This window comes from Dermacentor albipictus, chromosome 10 (genome assembly GCF_038994185.2).
Source record: "Dermacentor albipictus isolate Rhodes 1998 colony chromosome 10, USDA_Dalb.pri_finalv2, whole genome shotgun sequence".
NCBI lineage: Eukaryota > Metazoa > Arthropoda > Arachnida > Ixodida > Ixodidae > Dermacentor > Dermacentor albipictus.
This window is the reverse complement of record NC_091830.1, coordinates 17,425,687-17,444,948: the sequence shown is the minus strand read 5'-3', so window position 1 is coordinate 17,444,948 and position 19,262 is coordinate 17,425,687. Positions and strand designations below refer to the sequence as shown.

The 19,262-nt window shown below is 46.0% G+C and overlaps 2 protein-coding genes across 8 annotated transcripts in view; one reads left to right on the top strand and one right to left on the bottom strand.

Moving 5' to 3' along the window:
- Window positions 1-19,262, top strand: part of LOC139050283 (calcium permeable stress-gated cation channel 1-like) — a 148,374-nt gene that overhangs the window by 41,629 nt on the left and 87,483 nt on the right. For all 6 annotated transcript variants that reach the window (XM_070526499.1, XM_070526498.1, XM_070526500.1 and 3 more), the window contains one exon: window positions 13,248-13,365. In XM_070526499.1, coding sequence (XP_070382600.1) covers window positions 13,349-13,365 — 17 coding nt within the window. In that variant the 5' untranslated portion in view covers window positions 13,248-13,348. The remainder of the gene's footprint in view (window positions 1-13,247; window positions 13,366-19,262) is intronic.
- LOC139050285 (venom metalloproteinase antarease-like TtrivMP_A) overlaps window positions 3,120-19,262 on the bottom strand; it is a 33,949-nt gene continuing 17,806 nt past the window's right edge. For both annotated transcript variants that reach the window (XM_070526503.1, XM_070526502.1), the window contains exons 4-13: window positions 18,137-18,275; window positions 15,933-16,090; window positions 13,264-13,335; window positions 12,522-12,658; window positions 12,366-12,415; window positions 11,434-11,542; window positions 9,126-9,287; window positions 6,985-7,123; window positions 6,245-6,385; window positions 3,120-3,363 (exon numbers count right to left, since the gene is read on the bottom strand). In XM_070526503.1, coding sequence (XP_070382604.1) covers window positions 3,160-3,363; window positions 6,245-6,385; window positions 6,985-7,123; window positions 9,126-9,287; window positions 11,434-11,542; window positions 12,366-12,415; window positions 12,522-12,658; window positions 13,264-13,335; window positions 15,933-16,090; window positions 18,137-18,275 — 1,311 coding nt within the window. In that variant the 3' untranslated portion in view covers window positions 3,120-3,159. The remainder of the gene's footprint in view (window positions 3,364-6,244; window positions 6,386-6,984; window positions 7,124-9,125; window positions 9,288-11,433; window positions 11,543-12,365; window positions 12,416-12,521; window positions 12,659-13,263; window positions 13,336-15,932; window positions 16,091-18,136; window positions 18,276-19,262) is intronic.

The following is a 19,262-nucleotide window of genomic DNA, read 5'->3' as shown; positions in this document are numbered from 1 at the left end:
TTTCTTGCGATTGCGGTGGCCGCTGTGCGAGTCTGCTGCTGCAGAACTGAAAGAGTTGATAACCGAAGGAATCGCTCAAGCCTGCTTTTGTTTTAAACATATTCAGACAGCGCTCACAAACACAGACTCGGCGTTAATAGGATGACGAATAGAGCCAGTTGGTAACGATTCGTAGCGAGCAGCACCACTTCTGCTAACTATGTGGCGACCGCTATGTGCCATAAGATATAGATTTTGTGACTTGCCACTGGTATGACCTGTGGTGATGAGGTTTCCCGCGCACTGATGAAGCGACCTCTCGTCTGAACTGTCGATAATATTTTTGCACGTTGTAGTCGGGGTGATAGCGAAGCAGGTCGTCAAGACACATGAATAAGGGCAACCGCGCTGGCATTTCCGAAGGGTTGTGAGACGCCCGCAACTGTTGTCACACGTGTTCAAACGACCATATTGTAACGCTGATTTCACTATTCGTTATAATTCTGTGTACAAGCTCTGCACTTAATTGACAAGAGTGGCCGAGCAACATTTGCTAACGAGAGAAGCAACGGGGAAATAATCTCGACGACTACTTGACCCTTCAAGCCAGCTGTAATTGATCAGTCTAAGGCAACTTTTGCTTATGTAAACAAACTTTTTAGTTTAGATGTTATCCCACTCCTCTCAGTAACGCTTTAATTACCCTTAGAGTAACAAAGCGAAGTAAACTGACCTCTGGAGGCACGTAAACAGGCGCCGTGAGGTAGCTAAGGCTGAAGACCGCACTTCCCGATGCAGTCAAGTTTGACCTCAGCTTCCCCTGGTGAAACATGTATCGTGCACGGCGTTCACGAGTCGATACATCAACATGAGAGCTCATAAAATCACCGGTCTTACAGAAGTCTATGCCACGTATACCGCTGTCGCAGACTCTCAGGCAAGTATGGAACACAGACGTCGGTTAAAATGGCAGCCGTTTGGGCTAGTTGGCATGTAAGTATTCGTCATTTACTTAACTTTATAACACTCCCTGACAGACGTAGGACTGCAGAATTTAGATACTAGATGCTGGTCGCGTTCTGGACTACAATATCACGTTGTGAGTGTACCAATGGACTGGTGCACCTAGTTCAGAAACTTATGGCGCCGGGAGTGCAGGCGGGCCACAGCTCGCTTTGGAACTTTTGGAACAACGCACGAACAGATAGACATCCGCGGAGGAGGAAGTGGGGCTTGAGGTCCTCTTGGAGTACGTCACGTCACGTGGCGGTGTGGCAACTAGCCCAGAGCCACTGATTACTCAGGCCTTTCCGCCTTATCTTCAGCCAGCACCATTCGGGCCGTGCCTTACACACAGTTTCAGGTTACACACGTCAACGCGTGCTAAAATATGACCACATGCCTCTCTGGAAACCAGCGCCCGCAAACCTTTCGGCAAGCTCACCACGCGCGTGCGTGCAGGCCCCAAAATACGTACTCCACCTTACCAACTCAATGCAGTGCACTGCCGGCTAGGATTCGCGCCAGTCAGCAACGAGAGCAAACTACGTGTTCCACGGAAGGGAAGAGGGCTTGCCCAGCGTTGGCTGCTAACTTCCTTCCATGAAGCTTGTCCATTTAGTAAGCGTCGTTGCCCCCATGGCGATCCCAAACAAACTTCTACTGAGGTATTCTGTAAGAGTCCACTTAGTGGACATGTCTATTTCGTCTGGTGTTGAAGTTCTGATTGGCTGTTGCACCTGGCTGCTGTGGACGCGCAGCCCAGCCCATCCAATCAGAACTTTAGCAGCAGATGAAATGGACATGTCCACTACGTGGAGTCTTACAGAATACGTCCGTAGGTCCTCATTTCTCGTTGGTTGAGGAAGCCCATAACTTTGCATGCATGTGCTCAAGAGTTGGTGAGACGAAGCGTCGATATTGACAAAAATGAAGACCCACTCTGAGGCACGTGGAACACAGCCAGTGTGACGCCCGTGAGCAGGTCCGGAAGCAGGTCGTGCCTCAGGTCGTAGTGGCGCAACCAGGTCGCGATGGGGAAGCATCCCAGCAGCCTCGATTTGAAGCCACGCCGCTTCCACTTGCGTCCCAACGCGGATCGAAGTCGCGGCACAATCCGACCCTTCGCGGTGGGCCTCTGCTGGGCGAACTCTGTGTCGAAACCGTCCTGGGTGAACCCGTGCCTGGCCCGGGCCGCGGGGTATCCCGCCGGACCGCGAGCGGTCATGGCGCCGCCGCCGCCGCCGGTAGCGGAACCCTGCAGCGAGCTCGTACTCCGAGGGGTCCAGCGTTGCTGTGGCTGCTAGGACGGAACGATGCGTACGAGCGACGAGCGGCCGTCCGCGTCATCGTTTGGGGCCACGGCGAACTGGAAGGGTTGCGGTGGGTGGAGACCATTACGGGTGGCGGGCCACTCGGTGATTTTTTTCCACGTGCCGTTGAGCACTTGCTGCGACACGCACTTACGCAATATCCCCTCCCTGTCTTTCACTTACCCTCGCGTGTCTCGCGGTGGACCGCCGCGGTCGTCGTGGAGCTCGCCGTGGAGCCGCGGTCGTCGCTTATGGAGCTATCCTTGCTCTCGTTATTTGTAAAAGAAACTACAATAAGAGGACATGAGAACACTACGTAACGTGCTAGGAAGCGTGTTGGAGCGCTTTGTTTGTTCCAAAGAACGGGGTAAGCCGCCCAGCTTTCTCGAGCACGAAATATCCTCAATTACCAGTCACCAGCTGTTTTCATTACGTGCGATGGTTGAAGCTTTGGCAGATTTGGTGACGATGCAACTTGAAGGTTTTCAGAGCGCACGTATACCTAAGAACAGGGACATTTTCACTCTTAGATTTCTTTCACTCTGCCTGTCCCTTTTCCTCAGTACGGGTGCATTGTGAACACCTTCAAGATGTTTCCACGGCCTTTTACATTGCATGTGACAGGTCTCATATTCCGGGAAGTTGCTTCGGGACGCAGTGTTAGAATAACACGGCGTCTTTTTTGTTAGTAAGGCACTCGCTCTGTACTCGTCAAAGGCCATGGCTATTCCTACAAATCAGAATTCTTCTTATTACTGGCCATCTATTGTTCTCAGTTACCGTCTTTATTAATCAGCGTGTTGTGGGAGTTGCCCTTTTCTGCTCAGCTCCGCGGTCGTGATCCGCTCTTCTGCATCCAAGTCCCTTTTCATGGGTTCCTGCTTCTTGGAGAGGGCACCGTCTTCCTGGGTGCTGCTGCGATGCTGCAGTCGCAGGGACATTGGGGAGTGGTCGTAACTGGGGCTTTAGTTCGGGCTTCGGTCGAAGAGTTGACCGTGGTGGGCTGGTACTTCTTAGTCGGTGGTACCGCTGGCTCGTTCGGCTTCGCTACGCACCTGCCTTGTATGCAAACCTGATAAAAAAAGAAATATAGAGAGGAGTGAAGAGAGACATCATTGACGCAGTCGTTCGGCAAACTTTCATTTCACTCTCAGAAACGCCAGATTACAGGGCCGGGACATTCGGGACGGATGTAATCCGCCAAGTGTATTCACGATCGTGTCCTGCTCACGTCATCGCCGTCAGGCTTTCAATAGTTTTACTCTTCTTGTAGCTAAGTAGGTTCGAAAGCGAGACATACAGAATGGTCCACAATTAAAGGGGGCACCTAATTACTTTGCATCCCAACATAACAAGAAAGAAAAACTTGATGTCGCACTTTAGGTAGACGTATATTGAGAAGAAATCATCACCAGCGACTTCGGGTCGAAACCGAGCAGTAATCGCTCCTGAAGTAATAATTTTTCGGTGCCTTTAGCGGTAGACCCTACTGTTCTTCAAGCTAAGCTCTTCACTTTTTCTTTCTGCGCTACCAAGTGCGTTGTAAGTTTACGTTATAAGTGAATAACCAAGAGTAAAGCAGGAACGCGCTTCTCGGATGAAGCCGTTATGTAAAAAAAAAAAAATCTGATGTCTTATAAGGAATACTTACAAAAGTACTTTTAAAGCAGTCACTGCAATTTTGTTGCACATTTGTCTTTAGTCATCTAAATGTTTTACTCACCGCACACACTGGAAATGATAGTAGGCCTTCATTCGTGTAGGAAATACGTGAATCACTTAAGGCCTTCAGTTTCAATTACAGGCACTCCACGAACGGTTTTCAGCGCTAAGACGTGAGGCATATAATGCTATTTAATTTGTCCGCAACTTCCCAGCACAAAGCGTACACAGCTAGGCCTGCATGTATTGTCGTTAAGCGCGGACTGTCTTGGAGTGACACAGGAGAACACGTGTACACTGTAGTACGGTTCTACTGGGGAGGGGTGAGTTGTGGGTTCGCACAACTCCTGTGCGGTACGTGCCCCACCTTCTTACCTCTATATTAAAATTCTAACGGCAACCAAATTTCACTTTGGGTAAACTGGTAATGAATTGGCTGTATAGTACATCATACTGAAGAAATCTTGGCAAAGCTGCAGGTCTGGCAACTGCCAGTCTCTTATTAGCAGACTTTAATAGCAGCCAAGTAAACGGCACGTGCATCCGGTGGTGTACGGACTTGACGTAAGTCACAGCCGTAGCCCCCGAGATTTTTCGGCGGGCCACTGGCGGTGACTAACCGCGCAGGTCATGCCAAGATAGAGAGAAAAACATTATTGAATTAGAGAAAAACCACAGGGTCCTTCGACGGTACCCGGACGTTGGGGGCAGTACTCAGTTCAGGACACCGTGAGCCGAGGCCACCCGGTGCACTCCCCTGACGAGACAGAGCTGGTCCCTCGAGCGTGCCAGATCATGAGCGCAAACGCATAAAACACCGCACAACAGTGGGAAGTTTCTCACTCTAGCGCCGATTCCCGGTAGGTCACATCGTGGAGTTCGAGTCAGGCGTCACACTCGATGAATGGTAAGGGGGGCGTTTTTTTTTTCTTATTTCGATTTCGGTATCGAGAACGTCTACTGTTGTAAGCCTTTTCTGTGGTGTCCACCTGTATTACAATACGAAATTTGCACTGAGCCTGCGCTATATCTACAATATCTGAAAACTAGGCTTTTCATGTGGCCCGAAATTTTGTTCCAGTTCACCTCTAATAACACTCTGTGAGCATATGTTGTCTATCTTGAACCCCAGGTTCTCTCTTTCTAAATTGTTTTTTTTTTACACGAATATGTTTTATGCCGGACTCTCCCAGAAATGTGTTCCTCGTCCGTACGTCACGCAATCTTCATCATGTTTCATCATTTCCGGGCATTCCCGCGAGATGACGCTACTTTGCCGTTTTGCCATGAAAATGGAAAGGAAAGAAAAATTCGGGGGAAAAGTCTCTATGGTAACACTAAGGTCGAGTGTATTGCTTTCTTGAGGCCCACGCTGACTGCGTGAGAAAAAAAAACATAAAGGAGCAAATATACCACACAGGATGAGGCATGTCAGTGCAGCACAAAAAAATAATAAAAAAATAAACACGGAATCGACTCGGCACATCGTAATGGAATTCCAAGATATTCTCCCAGCGAGACCTGTAGGAAGTGCCCACCTTCCAGAAGCGTTAGGATAGAAGATAGATTAATTGGTCGTCAATCGAGATAAGTGAGATGGCTAGAGTATTGGTGGGAAAAAAAGAAAACAAGGAAGAGATTGATAGAACCGGAACCATGGTAAGGGTATGATATAGTGACATAGGTTTTAAATGAGAAAAGTCGAAATCAGATAGTCAAATGGCTAGAAAGCGATAGATGTCGTAAAACCTAATTAAAGCAAGCAGACTAGGTGACTGTTTGACCCCACCCCGTCTCAGAGGGATGCCAATAAACAACGAAAAAAAAATAATAACAATAATAATAATAAGAAGAAGAAGAAGAAGGAGGAGGAGAAGAAGAATATTTTTGAGCCGGTGCGAACGCATGCATAGATTGGAATTGGCGAGTAGACTGGAAAGTTCACAATCCCAAGTTTGGACTGCAGTCCTCAATTTGAAGTTGCATTCACAACCTGAGGAAAAAATCGGCCTTGCTGCGCATTTGCTTGTCCGTATACTTTTGCTGATGGGTGTACTTCCCTGCATTAATAGAAATGCCAAGGTTAATTCCCAGAGACTTTCTGAGCCCTATATTTTGTGCTTATTTAGAATAAGTTTCTCTTCATCGCAACTGCCAGCAGGCACTAAGCTAAAACGATAGCCGGCTTGCTGTAAGCAGCAGTGAAGAGCGCTGCAAATTCCAAGTAGCGAAGACAAAGCACGCACACAGAGGCGACAGGTAGATGAAACATGAACAATGTTTTTAGTTACCTTATTGCTGCCACAGATCGTGTAGTCCAAAGCGTTGGCATCCGTATAGAAACGTCGCTTTTGGTTGATGTGGTAGTTGTTCCGCAACACACTTTCAAGCTTGTAGAACACGCAGCGAACTTTGCAAGTTGTTTCGATGACCTTAAAAACAAAAGGCAGGGGAACGGTGGTGGTTGGGTGAGGCAGACAAAGGTTAGGTTTGGTATGACTCCACGTCAAACACGTGCCGGTTGGTACTTGACCACAAGGCGTTAATTAGTCACATAAAAAAATGTAGATCAGACGCACTGCTGAAATTGGTTTAGGCGGAGCTTTCATTTGTGCTTGCGGAGAACGCAGTTTTTTCTCATGTTTAGCGACTATATGTAAGTATAGAGCACATTTTAAGTGGCAAACGCCTATAGATCAAAGCTGCGGAGCTCGTACATGCGGATTCCACGCGTGACGATGGCTAGAATGATGAATATGGAACGACAACAACGGCGTAATGACAACTAAGTGACGACGATGGCGTGAAGACTGACTACGACAAAGTGAGGACAATTGAACGACCGTGACGGCATGATTACGTCATTATGACGATGAGGCAATGACGAAGAATGAATGACGACGATCGTAACTAGTTGTTGTTAACTGTCGCTCATACGCTACGTGCAGTTCGCCGTACACGTTGGGTTTGGACTCGCGGCGGATATGAAAGCGATGCAGCGGAGGCGGCGACAACGAAATATTTGTCTTACACTGTACGATTCGATGGTAGCGGTGGCGTCCCGTACCACCTCTCTGCAGTATGCCAACTGAGAGACTACCATGCCGGGGTATGTACCCTGCACCACGTATCCCGTGCTTCTGACGGCCCAGCAATACGGTCCCGCTCTCCTGAAATGAAACGGACACTGGTCAATCAAAGACGCCGACGCAATGGTACGCACTTTCCCCGGCTCCCTGAGTGCCCACAACATGAGCAGCAACGAAAGATTTTTCACAGTCGTCTGAACGCTTTGTATGCGCCTACCTTCTTTGTGAAAAAAAAAAGAGTTTGTACACCTGGACATATTCAAGAAACAGGGAATAGCTCTCTGAGCTCTACGGCACTTAATTGATTCTCCGTGAACACTAATTTATGTGCACTTCTTATGCCCTTTATTCATAAGACGCGCTCAAGCTTGGAAACAACAAAGAAAGAAAATTCTGTTTTCTGGGCTTCTATGCTTATAACATTTTTTTTCTATGAAAGAAATAAAAAGAAAGAAAAGGAAACGCCGGGGAGGTAACCGGTTAACCATGCTGCACCTGCACTCTACACTGGAGGAAGGATAAGCGAGCAGTAAAGGAAAATGAAAGGCAGAAGGAAAGGAAGTGATGCACTTTAAGCACCCACAGCGCTCTGCTCTGCGCTATCAAAGGCGGCGGCCGAGCTCAGTCGTATTCAAAACCTATTTGATCATGGGGCACAACACATCGACAGGGACTGAGAGAGCAAAGACAGCGAGGCCAAAAAAAAACAAAGGAAACGTTTGCACGTATCTGGTAATCTAATCCGTGCCCAAGAAAAACTATTGTTAAATATCTATATTTATTACCATTATTATTTTTGCACTTTCTTGATAGTGCCATGTGTTAACAAATGGACCCCTACTACAACCCTGGAGCTGGTTCTAGGGTCGTGCCTGTATAGAAATAAGACGTTATACGCCTGCAAGGAACAATAAAGATTGCTTAAATTGTTTGATGAACTGATTGATCGATTGAAAGAGATGGGGGTGTTTAGGTCTTCTTTTGTTGCGTCTTTGCGCTGCTTCCGCGACAGTCGCAGCATGCATCAACTCGCCCACCAAGAAACTCAAGTGCGACCAGTATGGTTCAGTGCGTGGGCACCGTTTCTTGATGTATTGAAGCCCGACAAGACGAAGGAGGCGACATGAAGTAAACATCGAGTTCACCGGTGAAATTGCCAACTATAAGTTACTGTTAGTGGTGCTAATTTCATTAAGCGTACTTCAAACTGTGGCCACAGGCCGCCAATAGGACGGCTTTTCTTTCATCGCATCAGCCTGTTTCTTGCCATCTTCAGGACGTGCAGTCTTGATCGCGAGTGACAAGCCCATTCGGCTGGGTTTGCTCGTGTTCGCGTTTTCCGCGTGCAAACCACGTGTGCAAGGCAATGTATCTTCGTTGTAGGTTCGGATCATCTGCCAGGCCCATGTATATACACCCTAAATATATTTTACACCATTAAGGGTGTTGGTTTGTCCCACCTTTGCGGCTATGAAAAAAATAAATCGCGCACGACAGTAAGTTACAACGGCATGTGCGATGAGAACAGGCTTAGTTGAAAACTCTATATGAATTTTGACCACATGGATCGCATAGAAATATCTGACGAAAGAATTTGGCAGCAATTGTTATGAAAAAAAATGTTTCAGGCACGTTTCGTGTCGTTTGCCGTAGCTATTATCATTTTCACTTGACACAAAGTCAGCAATCAAACAAACTTTCTTTGTCCCCAACAACACTCTTAAAACAGTTGCACCCTTTCAGGTGTATATTTGTCCTGCAGAAACAATCGTCATCTGCACTGCTTGCGCTTCCTTTCTTGAAAACATTGCGGTCGCTACTTTCCTGTCGAAAATGGTATCACCCGCTGATAACGCAGATGCCGTTCCTGACTTGAAAGTACCGAGCTCGCAGAGTTGAAGAAAGGAAATGCGGGCAGGACAGATGACGACTATTGTGGGACAAGATACACCACAAATGGTGCAAGCTTTCTCAAAAAGTGAATGATTAAATCTTGCACATTAACGTGAGGGTGTTAGCCCTGTGAAAACCGAGCACATTTTATACACCCATAAAGGTGTTAAAGTATTTAGTGTACACTCACCTGAGGACGTACTGCATCTGCAGCAAACTGCACACCGAGAACTGGTGGTGGCTGGGACCTTTGTCGATGTAGCTCATGATGTTCCCATTGTCCCACGGGCAGCCCAGGGCACCCGGATGTCCGACACTCTTTGGCGCTTCACCGTCGTGCTCTGAACCCAGGCTTTTCATGGAATTAACGCACAGAAAAAGGCCTCAGGACTGAAGCTCTCTTATTCTTCTCTTAAGCGTACCCTCTTATCAGCGTTTGCTATGTTCAATTACATTCTGTTAGTTTGCGTAAATATATGAATATTGTATCCGCCCTAGACCCGAAGACAACTCAAGGACCAAAATACTTTAAGTCGGTTCTTATTAGGTAGTTGTATGTTATACGAATGTCAGATGTTTTGTTTAAAGGCGTACCTATATAATATTTTCGACTGATCATTTTTTTAATGAAGGTCCTGGACCTTCATTTCTTGATTGTGACTGTTAAAGCTGTGAAAAAAAAATTCCAAAGCGCCCTTTCTCGACTTGCTGGAGGTGTTTAACTGGCGATCGCCAATTAATGCCTTATGTGTGGTCATGCGTTGAAGGCTATATCGAGTCTCATATGCGCATAAATCTTCGAATTGGAAGCAACATTGAAGAAAAATTTTTTATAGTATGCATTGGTGGATTGCCCTTCTCTAGTAATAAAAATTTTTAAAAGTCAGAGGGGACAGAATCTTGATGCGATGGCAGAACATGTAATAGTGAAAGACGTAATGGTGTCACCACCATGATGTTTGCGAACTAAGTCTCCGTAATGTCACATATTAGGACAACATCTGGTCGTAACAACCTTATGCTCCAATAAATGAAACAAATAGCACTTCCCTCGGCAGTAAACTGTACCTATGGTCAAACTAGGAAGCGCTAGTAACTCTTGTGCGAGCATGCTCAAGTGCGTACTCGTGGGTCACACCCGCGGTCCACTGTGCGTTCAATTATTAACTTTAACCGTAACATTTGCGCAACGTGACATTCCATTATTGTCCGGCGGGGAAAAATGCAAATATTCTAATTAAATACAAAAGAAATTGCATTCGAATATCATAAGCGGTGGTTACGCGACTCGCTTAGCTAGCTCCCCCTGATCGGTGGCTATACCCACGAAAGATGCCGTACGTGCGCTTTCTTGCGCCAACACTCGCTACGCAGGCTCTGGCACGAACTATGCCGGCAGTTGCAGTTGTTAGCGGTCCGCGTGGTGACTGCGGTTTCACGCACACTGTTTTGTTCATTTTTGACATCCCTTTGCCGTGACAAATCGGCCTAGTCCCTGAGTTGTAGGGGCTGGTAGGTGATGATAAAGAAATTAGAATAATGTCTAAGTTAAACTAAGGATTGAGGGGACAAGATACGCGGAATACTATCCTCTCTACCCACTGAAATTTCTAAATCGTTTTGTCTTCCTGCCTTTCTTTTTTCCCTTTCCTCGTTCCCCACGTTAGGCTAGCCAACCGGGCGAGACCTTGGTTACCTCCCCCTGTCTTTCCTTCTTCTTCTCTCTCTGTACTAAAAATATCGCTGTCAGTATAGACAACGCGGTTGGCTTCGTCGTAAGTTTGTGATCAGACTTAGTACAACATCAGTACAGGCGAACACTACCGATATTATGGCGCCGACAAATTAGGTAAGCGCAGGCGCACTGACCCTGGCGAGAAAGAGAGAGTTTAATGATATCCGCAGGGAGGTTAGGCTAGCGACAGTATCGACATGCTACATTCCATAGGTTAGATTGTGAGGGATCAAAGAAGTGCACGTCACTTGCGCACACGATGCGTTAGAGCTTTCAAGAGAGAGAGAGAGAAAACAAGGATAGGAAAGGCAGGGAGGTAAACCAGAACAGCATCCGGTTTGCTACCCTACACTGGGGGTGGGGAAAGGGGAATAGAAAGAGGAAGAAAGGGAGAGAGTAAGCACTCAGTACGTGTGGGAGAGACACCATACACAAGGACACTATAAACGGTCTCTTAAGCCCGTGCACTTCAAGTACTGCACTAGTGCACGAATCGCTTTTCGAGCCAGTGACGGGTGTGGCCACGGTACGAGTATCTTCGACTCGGTGAACGGTCTCGAGTCCAGTCGGCGTAAAGTTGCCCGCAGAGAGAGGCGTTGGACATCGTAGCGAGGGCAGGTACACGATAGGTGCTCGATGGTCTCCTCGCACCCGCAGGAGTCGCATATCGGGCTCTCGGCCATTCCCATACGGTAGGAGTATGCGTTCGTGAACGCCACTCCCAGCCACAAGCGACACATCAAAGCTTGGAGGAATTTCTTACACGTGAGCGAGTTCGTGAGTAAGGGTGTGCATGCCCGTGTACAGTCCCGGCTTGTCTTCACCGAGTGCCACAAAGGAGCTGGTGCAGACGCTGGACACGAACCCGATCCCTGGAATACATATGACGGGTGGTTCAGCGAGGCACACAATCCGCGATATAGAAATTGCATAAACATATGCCGCGCTGTCACACAGACCGATTTCACGACGGGTTTCGCCCCACCGCCGCTACCACAAAGCATGCCGGTTGGTATGGCAGTAATTCTTTAGCGGGCTGAATAGGCGATTTCTAAAAGATTGCGAGTATGACGCGTTTCCCGCTCCTGAATTCGTCCCTGCGGTTGCAGTCAGCAAAAGCATAGTATTCGAGATCGGCTTTTATTACCTAGAGAGAGAGAGTCATCGCGAGACTTGAATTTGAATCTTGAAACTGAACAAAATTTGAACACCACCTATTGAAGCTATGGCAAGAAGTGCGTAGTCATTTGTACCATGACTAAGTGCATGGCCTAGCTGTCGACATGAGGACGTAGCCTAGCGAGGAATTTAAACGATAGATAGATAGATAGATAGATAGATAGATAGATAGATAGATAGATAGATAGATAGATAGATAGATAAATAGATAGATAGATAGATAGATAGATAGATAGATAGATAGATAGATAGATAGATAGATAGATAGATAGATAGATAGATAGATAGATAGATAGATAGATAGATAGATAGATAGATAGATAGATAGATAGATAGATAGATAGATAGATAGATAGATAGATAGATAGATAGATAGATAGATAGATAGATAGATAGATAGATAGATAGATAGATAGATAGATAGATAGATAGATAGATAGATAGATAGATAGATAGATAGATAGATAGATAGATAGATAGATAGATAGATTTAATTGTCTTGAACAGACTACTCACCCAAGCCGTTTACGGTAGCTTGGCCATTGAGGATTGCGTACACGTCACGCCTTCGTTGTAGCCCAGAAAAAAAAATGACATATTGAGGAGCTTAAGCCAAGAACGTCTACGTAAAAGTCTAAAAAAAAAGTGCATTTATACAGAAAGTGTGAATACCCGGAGATAAGGTACACGACATCCGGATAATCGTATTTCTGCGTGTTGTTATAAGCGTATTGCCTAAATTTGTTCAGAGTTCCGTGATCGTATATATAATTCGTATTTTGAGGGTACAGATCGGCGTATGGTTCGGTCTGAAAAAAATGAGATAAAAAAAGATGAATGTACGAACGAACTTCATTCGCAAGGCACATTTACAGGGCTAACGTTGAATCAATCTAGCATATCCTGGGATGTGATTTGGGACGAGTTGGTAACTCGTCGTAAACTTGTAAAAGCACGCTACCAAAAAAAGGGCAGAGACAAAGAAACAACAAAATTATCTAGAATCTTTAATTGCGGGGGGTCTTAGGGGCCAGAAACTACGATATAAATATGAGGTGTGCTGTGTAGTGGGAAAAACCAAATTAATTTTGATCATTTGAGATTGTTTAACGTTCACCTACATCTACGTATATGCACGAGCATTTTTCTTTATTTTTTTGCATTTCAACCCTATCGAAATGCGGTCGCCGCGGCTGGGTTCCCAATCCGCCACCTCGTGCATAGCAGCATGGTTATAGTGACGCAAACGTCACAACAATAAACCACCGTTGCGGGTAAGAAACGGGTGCCCCCTTTGTGGTTCGTGTTTCTTTGCCTAATCGCAGTGCGGGACCTTTGTGAGCGTTCGCTGTCGACCTCGAATGCTAGATTACCGCGTTCTTTCTTTTTCTGATTCAGAGTGTGATCCCCTTACCACGGACATCTCGACGCCGGTGACTATCACTGATATGCGAGGATCCTTGGCCGCCCGGAACCTGAGGCCCACCTGTTGAGAAGCAATGCCGAGAGTTGGAAGGTACGCGTTCGACCAGTGATGCACAGCGATATGCGCGCACCAATCAGCGGAGTCGCGAATATTGAAAAGCGTAAGCAATGCGCGTTCAGGGCGGAACAAACATATGGCTGGAATTCAAGAAGACAAGACGCAAGGGCGGACGGGTTGTAGAACCGAGAAGCGCGAAAATGCCACCGGTCGTAGAAGGAAGAAGATCTAACGCCTGCCTTCGCGGCCGAATTTCTGGCGGTTATATATAGCTTGTCCGTACGCCACGTTAAAACATCCCGTCACGTATAGTCGCACATGCGCACCGCGATGTCTGCGCTTGATAGAGTACCGCGTAGCCAACCTGTCATCTGAAAGAAATTAATTCTAAGTTTGTCGCTTCGCTTTGTTTATTCCCCCTTTCGTTACGATAATAACAAAAGTATAATGATCCAACGCACGTGTGGTAATCCACGTGATGCAAATGGTTAGCGAAGCCGTTAAATAAATGCCGTACACATTAATGGTGTTGCTGACAGTTGTTTGCTTTCATATTATGACACGAGGGATTTCATGCAACGTTTACGTTTATCTGCCACTAAAGGTTGGGACCTTATTAACCTAATGCATTTTTTTTTCTTATTTTATGTACTACACCGGTCACAAGCAGTGACGCAATGCGAACTCCAAGTAGGGTGGACCCACAATTTCAGAAATCTACGCAGAGATGGTATAAGGACGAACGTGAAGTGAGGCGCTCGTCGGAGACAGAATGATGGGTACGACGCATACCTAGCTACGCTTAAGGATTGCGCACCTCTTGTATCCTTGCGGTACTTACCGAATAACTAAATAAAAAGAAAGTCAAGTAAACCAAAGAAAGCGTCGAATACAGTGATATATTACATTGAGGGCGGCGTGTTTCAGAGATACCCGTGGGCCAAAAACACATGTTCTGGTCCTAGGGAAGAACTTATGTTTTTTTAAGAGGCTAAACAGAGGTGTGCTTAATGACCTACCTTTTTCGGTCAGAATACAGGAGTTATGAAGGCCCGTTGGCTAATAAGCTTTGTATACCTATACACGCAAATATATCCACCGAAACACCAACCTGCCCAGCAGTAGTCATCAGCAGTGACCACGTCATACCCAGAAGGTGAGCAAAAAAAGTTTCACTATGAAAATGACCTTCGTGTGGGTTCTCGAGCGCTGTAAATTTGCTTTGCAAATCCGCCGTCTATCTTGCAAAAAAAAGAAAGAAAGAGAGATCGGCTCTTAGCAGATTCGTGGCCCTTTAATCGCTCCTAAACTCATTCTTCTTGCTGCGGCCCAATTCTGTCGGCCTCCACAGGTTGCCAGCAAAAAGATTTTGAAACCTGTGCTCGATGCGATAAGTTGCAAGCATTTAGCGTTGCCCTGGAATGTTTGTTGCGATGCTACGTCTTTGACACTTATACACTATGTCATACCAAGCCTAAATCTTTACATGCGCAAATGCGGGCTTGCATATTCGTTCATTCGGGATTAACTTGGAGGTGTTAAATCTTTGAAACACCTTTTTTTCTGTTAGTCTTCACTGTACAGTTTCCTTCCGGTAGAGACATTTACTTAGAAATGCACATTGCGTGGTCTTCATTTTGCTCTCGTTGTTCTTTCTGCTGCCGAGCATGAGGTCGGGGGTGCGAGTCCCTGCCCCTTGTGGCTGCAACTCAATGGCCTTAAAATTCAAGGGCACTCGTTTACGCAGATCTTAGGTACGCGTTACAGAATACCATGATGGTCGGAATTAATCCGCAGCTACGATGTGTGTTGCTTTTTCTGTCGCAAACCCAAGAAATAAGTATATTGTGGTGTTCTTCGTTCGCTTGGCGCCAGCTGCCCCGAGTCGTACGCGGAAACCTATTAGTTCCGGCTTAAATGCTTAAGAACGTACGTACGTACTGTCACACTCTTACTGGGTTTATGTATATACATATAACACCTTGCTTCACCACGAGTCGGTGCTTTCGCCTTTTCACCGCATTCTGCTGCATTTATATCGCCTGCCTTATTGAGCCACGAAGGATAGTCATTTCGGGTTTCAAAAGCATACCTTGATGAAACGCCCCTCCCACACCTCTTCCCCTTGTGAGGGCACAAAATGGACACCCAATGTGGGCTGAGCAGAGGTGGTAGCGTACAAAGAGCTGTTCGTATAACAAAAGTTGACCTCTTTCTTACCGTTTGCGATTTCCTGTCATTCTATTCGCACTACAGCAGCAGGTGCAGAAAGCGAAGACTAGCAAATACATCAGGTGAACGGCTGACTCGAATGTAGTTTGCTGAAGCATGGCAAGTGCGCATGAATTGATGAAATCCTGTAAAACACCTTAAATTTCTGACTAAAGCAAATGGGTGTCCTAGTGACAAGCTTTTCTTACATTTTTGGATAGCCCATTTCATCTGTCTGTCTCTTTGTCTGTCTGTCTCTCTGTCTGTCTGTCTATATATATATATATATATATATATATATATATATATATATATATATATATATATATATGATACAGCTATAAAGAGCTGGTACACTGGAAGTTTCGTACACGCGACGAGGTACTCACAGAGTTAGTCATGACGCACAGGTACAGCAACATTGCCTGGTTTGAAGAGAAGTGTCTGTGATGTGGTCCGTCCGCAACGAAGAATAATTCGATCTGAACTGTGTCCGGCACTTTCGTCGGTTGCTGATACCACCGCTCGCTGATAACAGGCTTTTCTTCTGCAATACGAAGCGTGCGCATATTCGACGACGGAAGTTGTTATGTTAGTGCTCAAGAGTTCGGCGATAACGTAATTCTCGAAAGAAACGAAGAAGCTTTGCATCGTGTCGTGACGTCACACGCTTGCATCATCAGCCGGTCAGCGAAGTGCGCGATCGAACACAGTGCTTCTGAAACTACGTGGTGCATCAGATTATTTCTTTAGTAGGAATCAACGTGAAGCAGACAGTAAGCGCGAAAACCTTCGGGGCCATTCAATTTCAGGAGCGTAGAATTTTTGGGCCAGTTGGTGATGCATATTTGAGTACAGAGAGCTTCGAAAGACGGTATAGAGTGAGGCGAGACAGTCAGGACAAGCGCTACTGAAAACTGTGAACGTTTATCGGGAAAAGCTTCGCTGCAGCAGGACAATGCGCCCAAAACACCCCGAAACGAGCAAGAAGAAGAGCAGGCCCCCGAAAAATAAAGCAATGTGATACGGCAAAAATTGGCATACAATGCCTGCACAATCTCTTCGTGAAACGGGTTAACTGGGAAGCATCGGTACGATATCAACTGCGCAGAACTGTCACAGGTGGAATAAAAAACAAAACAGAAGTGAATGAACCAGCTTAGGTGTAGCTACCCATGACTCGCGCTTCTTTGTTTAAACGTGACACCGAAGCCACGCTAACGCACATATCAGATTCAGAAATTACTGTTAACATCGCTTCCAAAAGCTCACGTTCTAATTTCGTTTCTTCCACGGCCTGCGCCTTCCGCATTCTTCAACCGCAGATATCAACCGCAGCTTTTTGAAGTGTATAGCAAGGTTTCACCCTTCTCATCTCAAACTCTTTAAGTCCAAACCGGTCATGTGCGAGTAGTGCGCAGTTTACAGTGTACACATGCTTCCCCATTGTAACGTTTCATGAAGAAATCGTGCACTAATTGTTTGCAATTTTTGCCGTATGTCCTTTTTTTTTGCAGCTGCTCTTCGTGTTCATTTCGGGATGTTTTCGACGCACGCACGCGTTCTCCTGTTGCAGCAAAACTTTTCCAATAAACGTTCCCAGTCGTCAGTAGCTCTTGTCCCCGTCTGTCTCGCCTTACCTTTTTTCGCCTTTCGTGATTTCACCGTAGTAAAAGAAAAGAAGGCACTCAACTTATTTAAAAGAATAAACAGAACACTCTTCACGTTGGGAGTGGTCAAGATTATCAATCGCAGCCGACGAGCTAGACACATATTTTAGTCACAGCTAATCACATGGATCACCACTTCAGCCCTTCTTTGCACGTGCCATCCCGTTCAGAACTTGGAATTCACCGCATATCACAAACCGGAACATGTACGCATCAATGTCATTCGTTAAACTACATTTTTTTACCCGATGTTACTTGACGGTAAGTACAGCAGTAGAATCGGAAGTTGGGCGAGTCGGTACATATTCATTTGGTAAGGCGAATAGCATTCTTGTCATTTTCAGAATAGTTTTCTTTCCGGCTATCTAGCTATCTCTCTGTCCAACTCAAAACATGTAGTACGATCCCGAAGACACTGCATGCAATCTAAAAATGTGAACCATTTGCACGGCTATGTGTCACTGGTTATGTGGGCCGCTCTTCAATGAATCTCTTTGGCGCCAGCTTGGGTATGTGACACCCGAACCGGGTTGCAGGTGGCCGGGACAGCATACATGGGCATCTGCCCATGAGTACAGCTGGAGTGCGGTTGTATTTTCGATCGCAATAAAGTAATGCATGTTAAACCACAACTGTCTTTCTAAATAAGCTCGCGTGGGAGGCGTGCATGTGAACGAGACGGTTTTCTTGCCATGTAAGTTTGTTGTCAGCTGCAGTACCCCGTATCGCGTTTTCGCCGCTCCCATTGCCGGTAGCGTGTGGTAATCCTTTCTACATTGCCGCTGTACGTAATACGACTCACTGCATATTTACAAGATTTGTTTGTTCTCTTCGATTTCTCTTTACAGCTCAGTTTTAGTTCTGCTTAACCTAGCTGCTTGCATCTTCTCTTTATTCACCAACTTTCCGAACAGTTCGTCCACCTTTCTCTGTGTGCCGTAGAGTTCTGTCCAGCATTTCATGCTGCTCGATTTCGTAGATCTTGTGAGGAACCAAGCCGTCCACCGATCTTCCTGCGAGCGGCATTGGCTCGATCCTGTGCTTCGGACCCACCAGTCCGTTCTGGAGGGCGGAAAAAAAATGTGCGAGGAGTCACGATTGCACTCTTAATATTGTTCCACTTGAGTTAGTGAAATGCTTCTTATGGACGCTGTAGGCGGAATATGGGCATCGGCGTCGCCGATATTTCCATGTATATGTATCGGCATTATTTTATTTATGTTTATACAAATAGATCGCATGCCATCAATCGTCAAATTTGCTCAAATCAGATCTCATAATTGTGAGTGAATATTCCTCAACTTCTTTGATAGTCCAGCGTGCAAGCAAAAAGTATTGAAACGTTTCATTCACAGCGCACACGCCTTTTATATTAAGTTTTCCCAAGTTGTTAAGAAGTGCAGAACATTATTAGTAGTTTCACAATGTGAAAGTGACGTAATTGTCCTGGCGCTGCTCTTAAACGGGTATATCGTAGTGGGGCCTCTGCGATGCTATTAGAGAACCTAATGGCATCGTAGAGATTTGCGCCTGTCCTTGGGTGCTGTCTCTCTCTTTCTGTCTCCCTGTGGTCGTTCGTTTGCGCAGTTACAAAACTGTTTACACTAATGCAAGCACAGATCCTGGTAGATTGCTTAGAGATATTTTATTCTTACTTCAAACAAAGTAGCTGTGCCGCAGGGGCATTGACGTGGCTGTGCTGCGCTAAGACACTTCTGGCAACCGCTCAGTTCCTTACAATTTCTAAGTATAAGGAACTCACTGATGTCTTCTTCTAATATGCCACTTAACGTGCATTTTGTAAATGATATTTGCCTCGGAGCTAACGTACGTGTTCACAGCAGCATTATGATGCAAACTATGTGGTTTCAGGAAATACATGAACGAGGATGATCAACCTGAAACGGCAGGAATCAGAAGAACACATTCTACGAGAGACGTAAGACCAGCAAAACAGGTGTATACTTCTGCATTGCTGTTCTCATGTGGCTGGTAAATTGCTCAAATGCTACAAAATCACTTCAGCACTTCTAAATGTCATGAATCAAG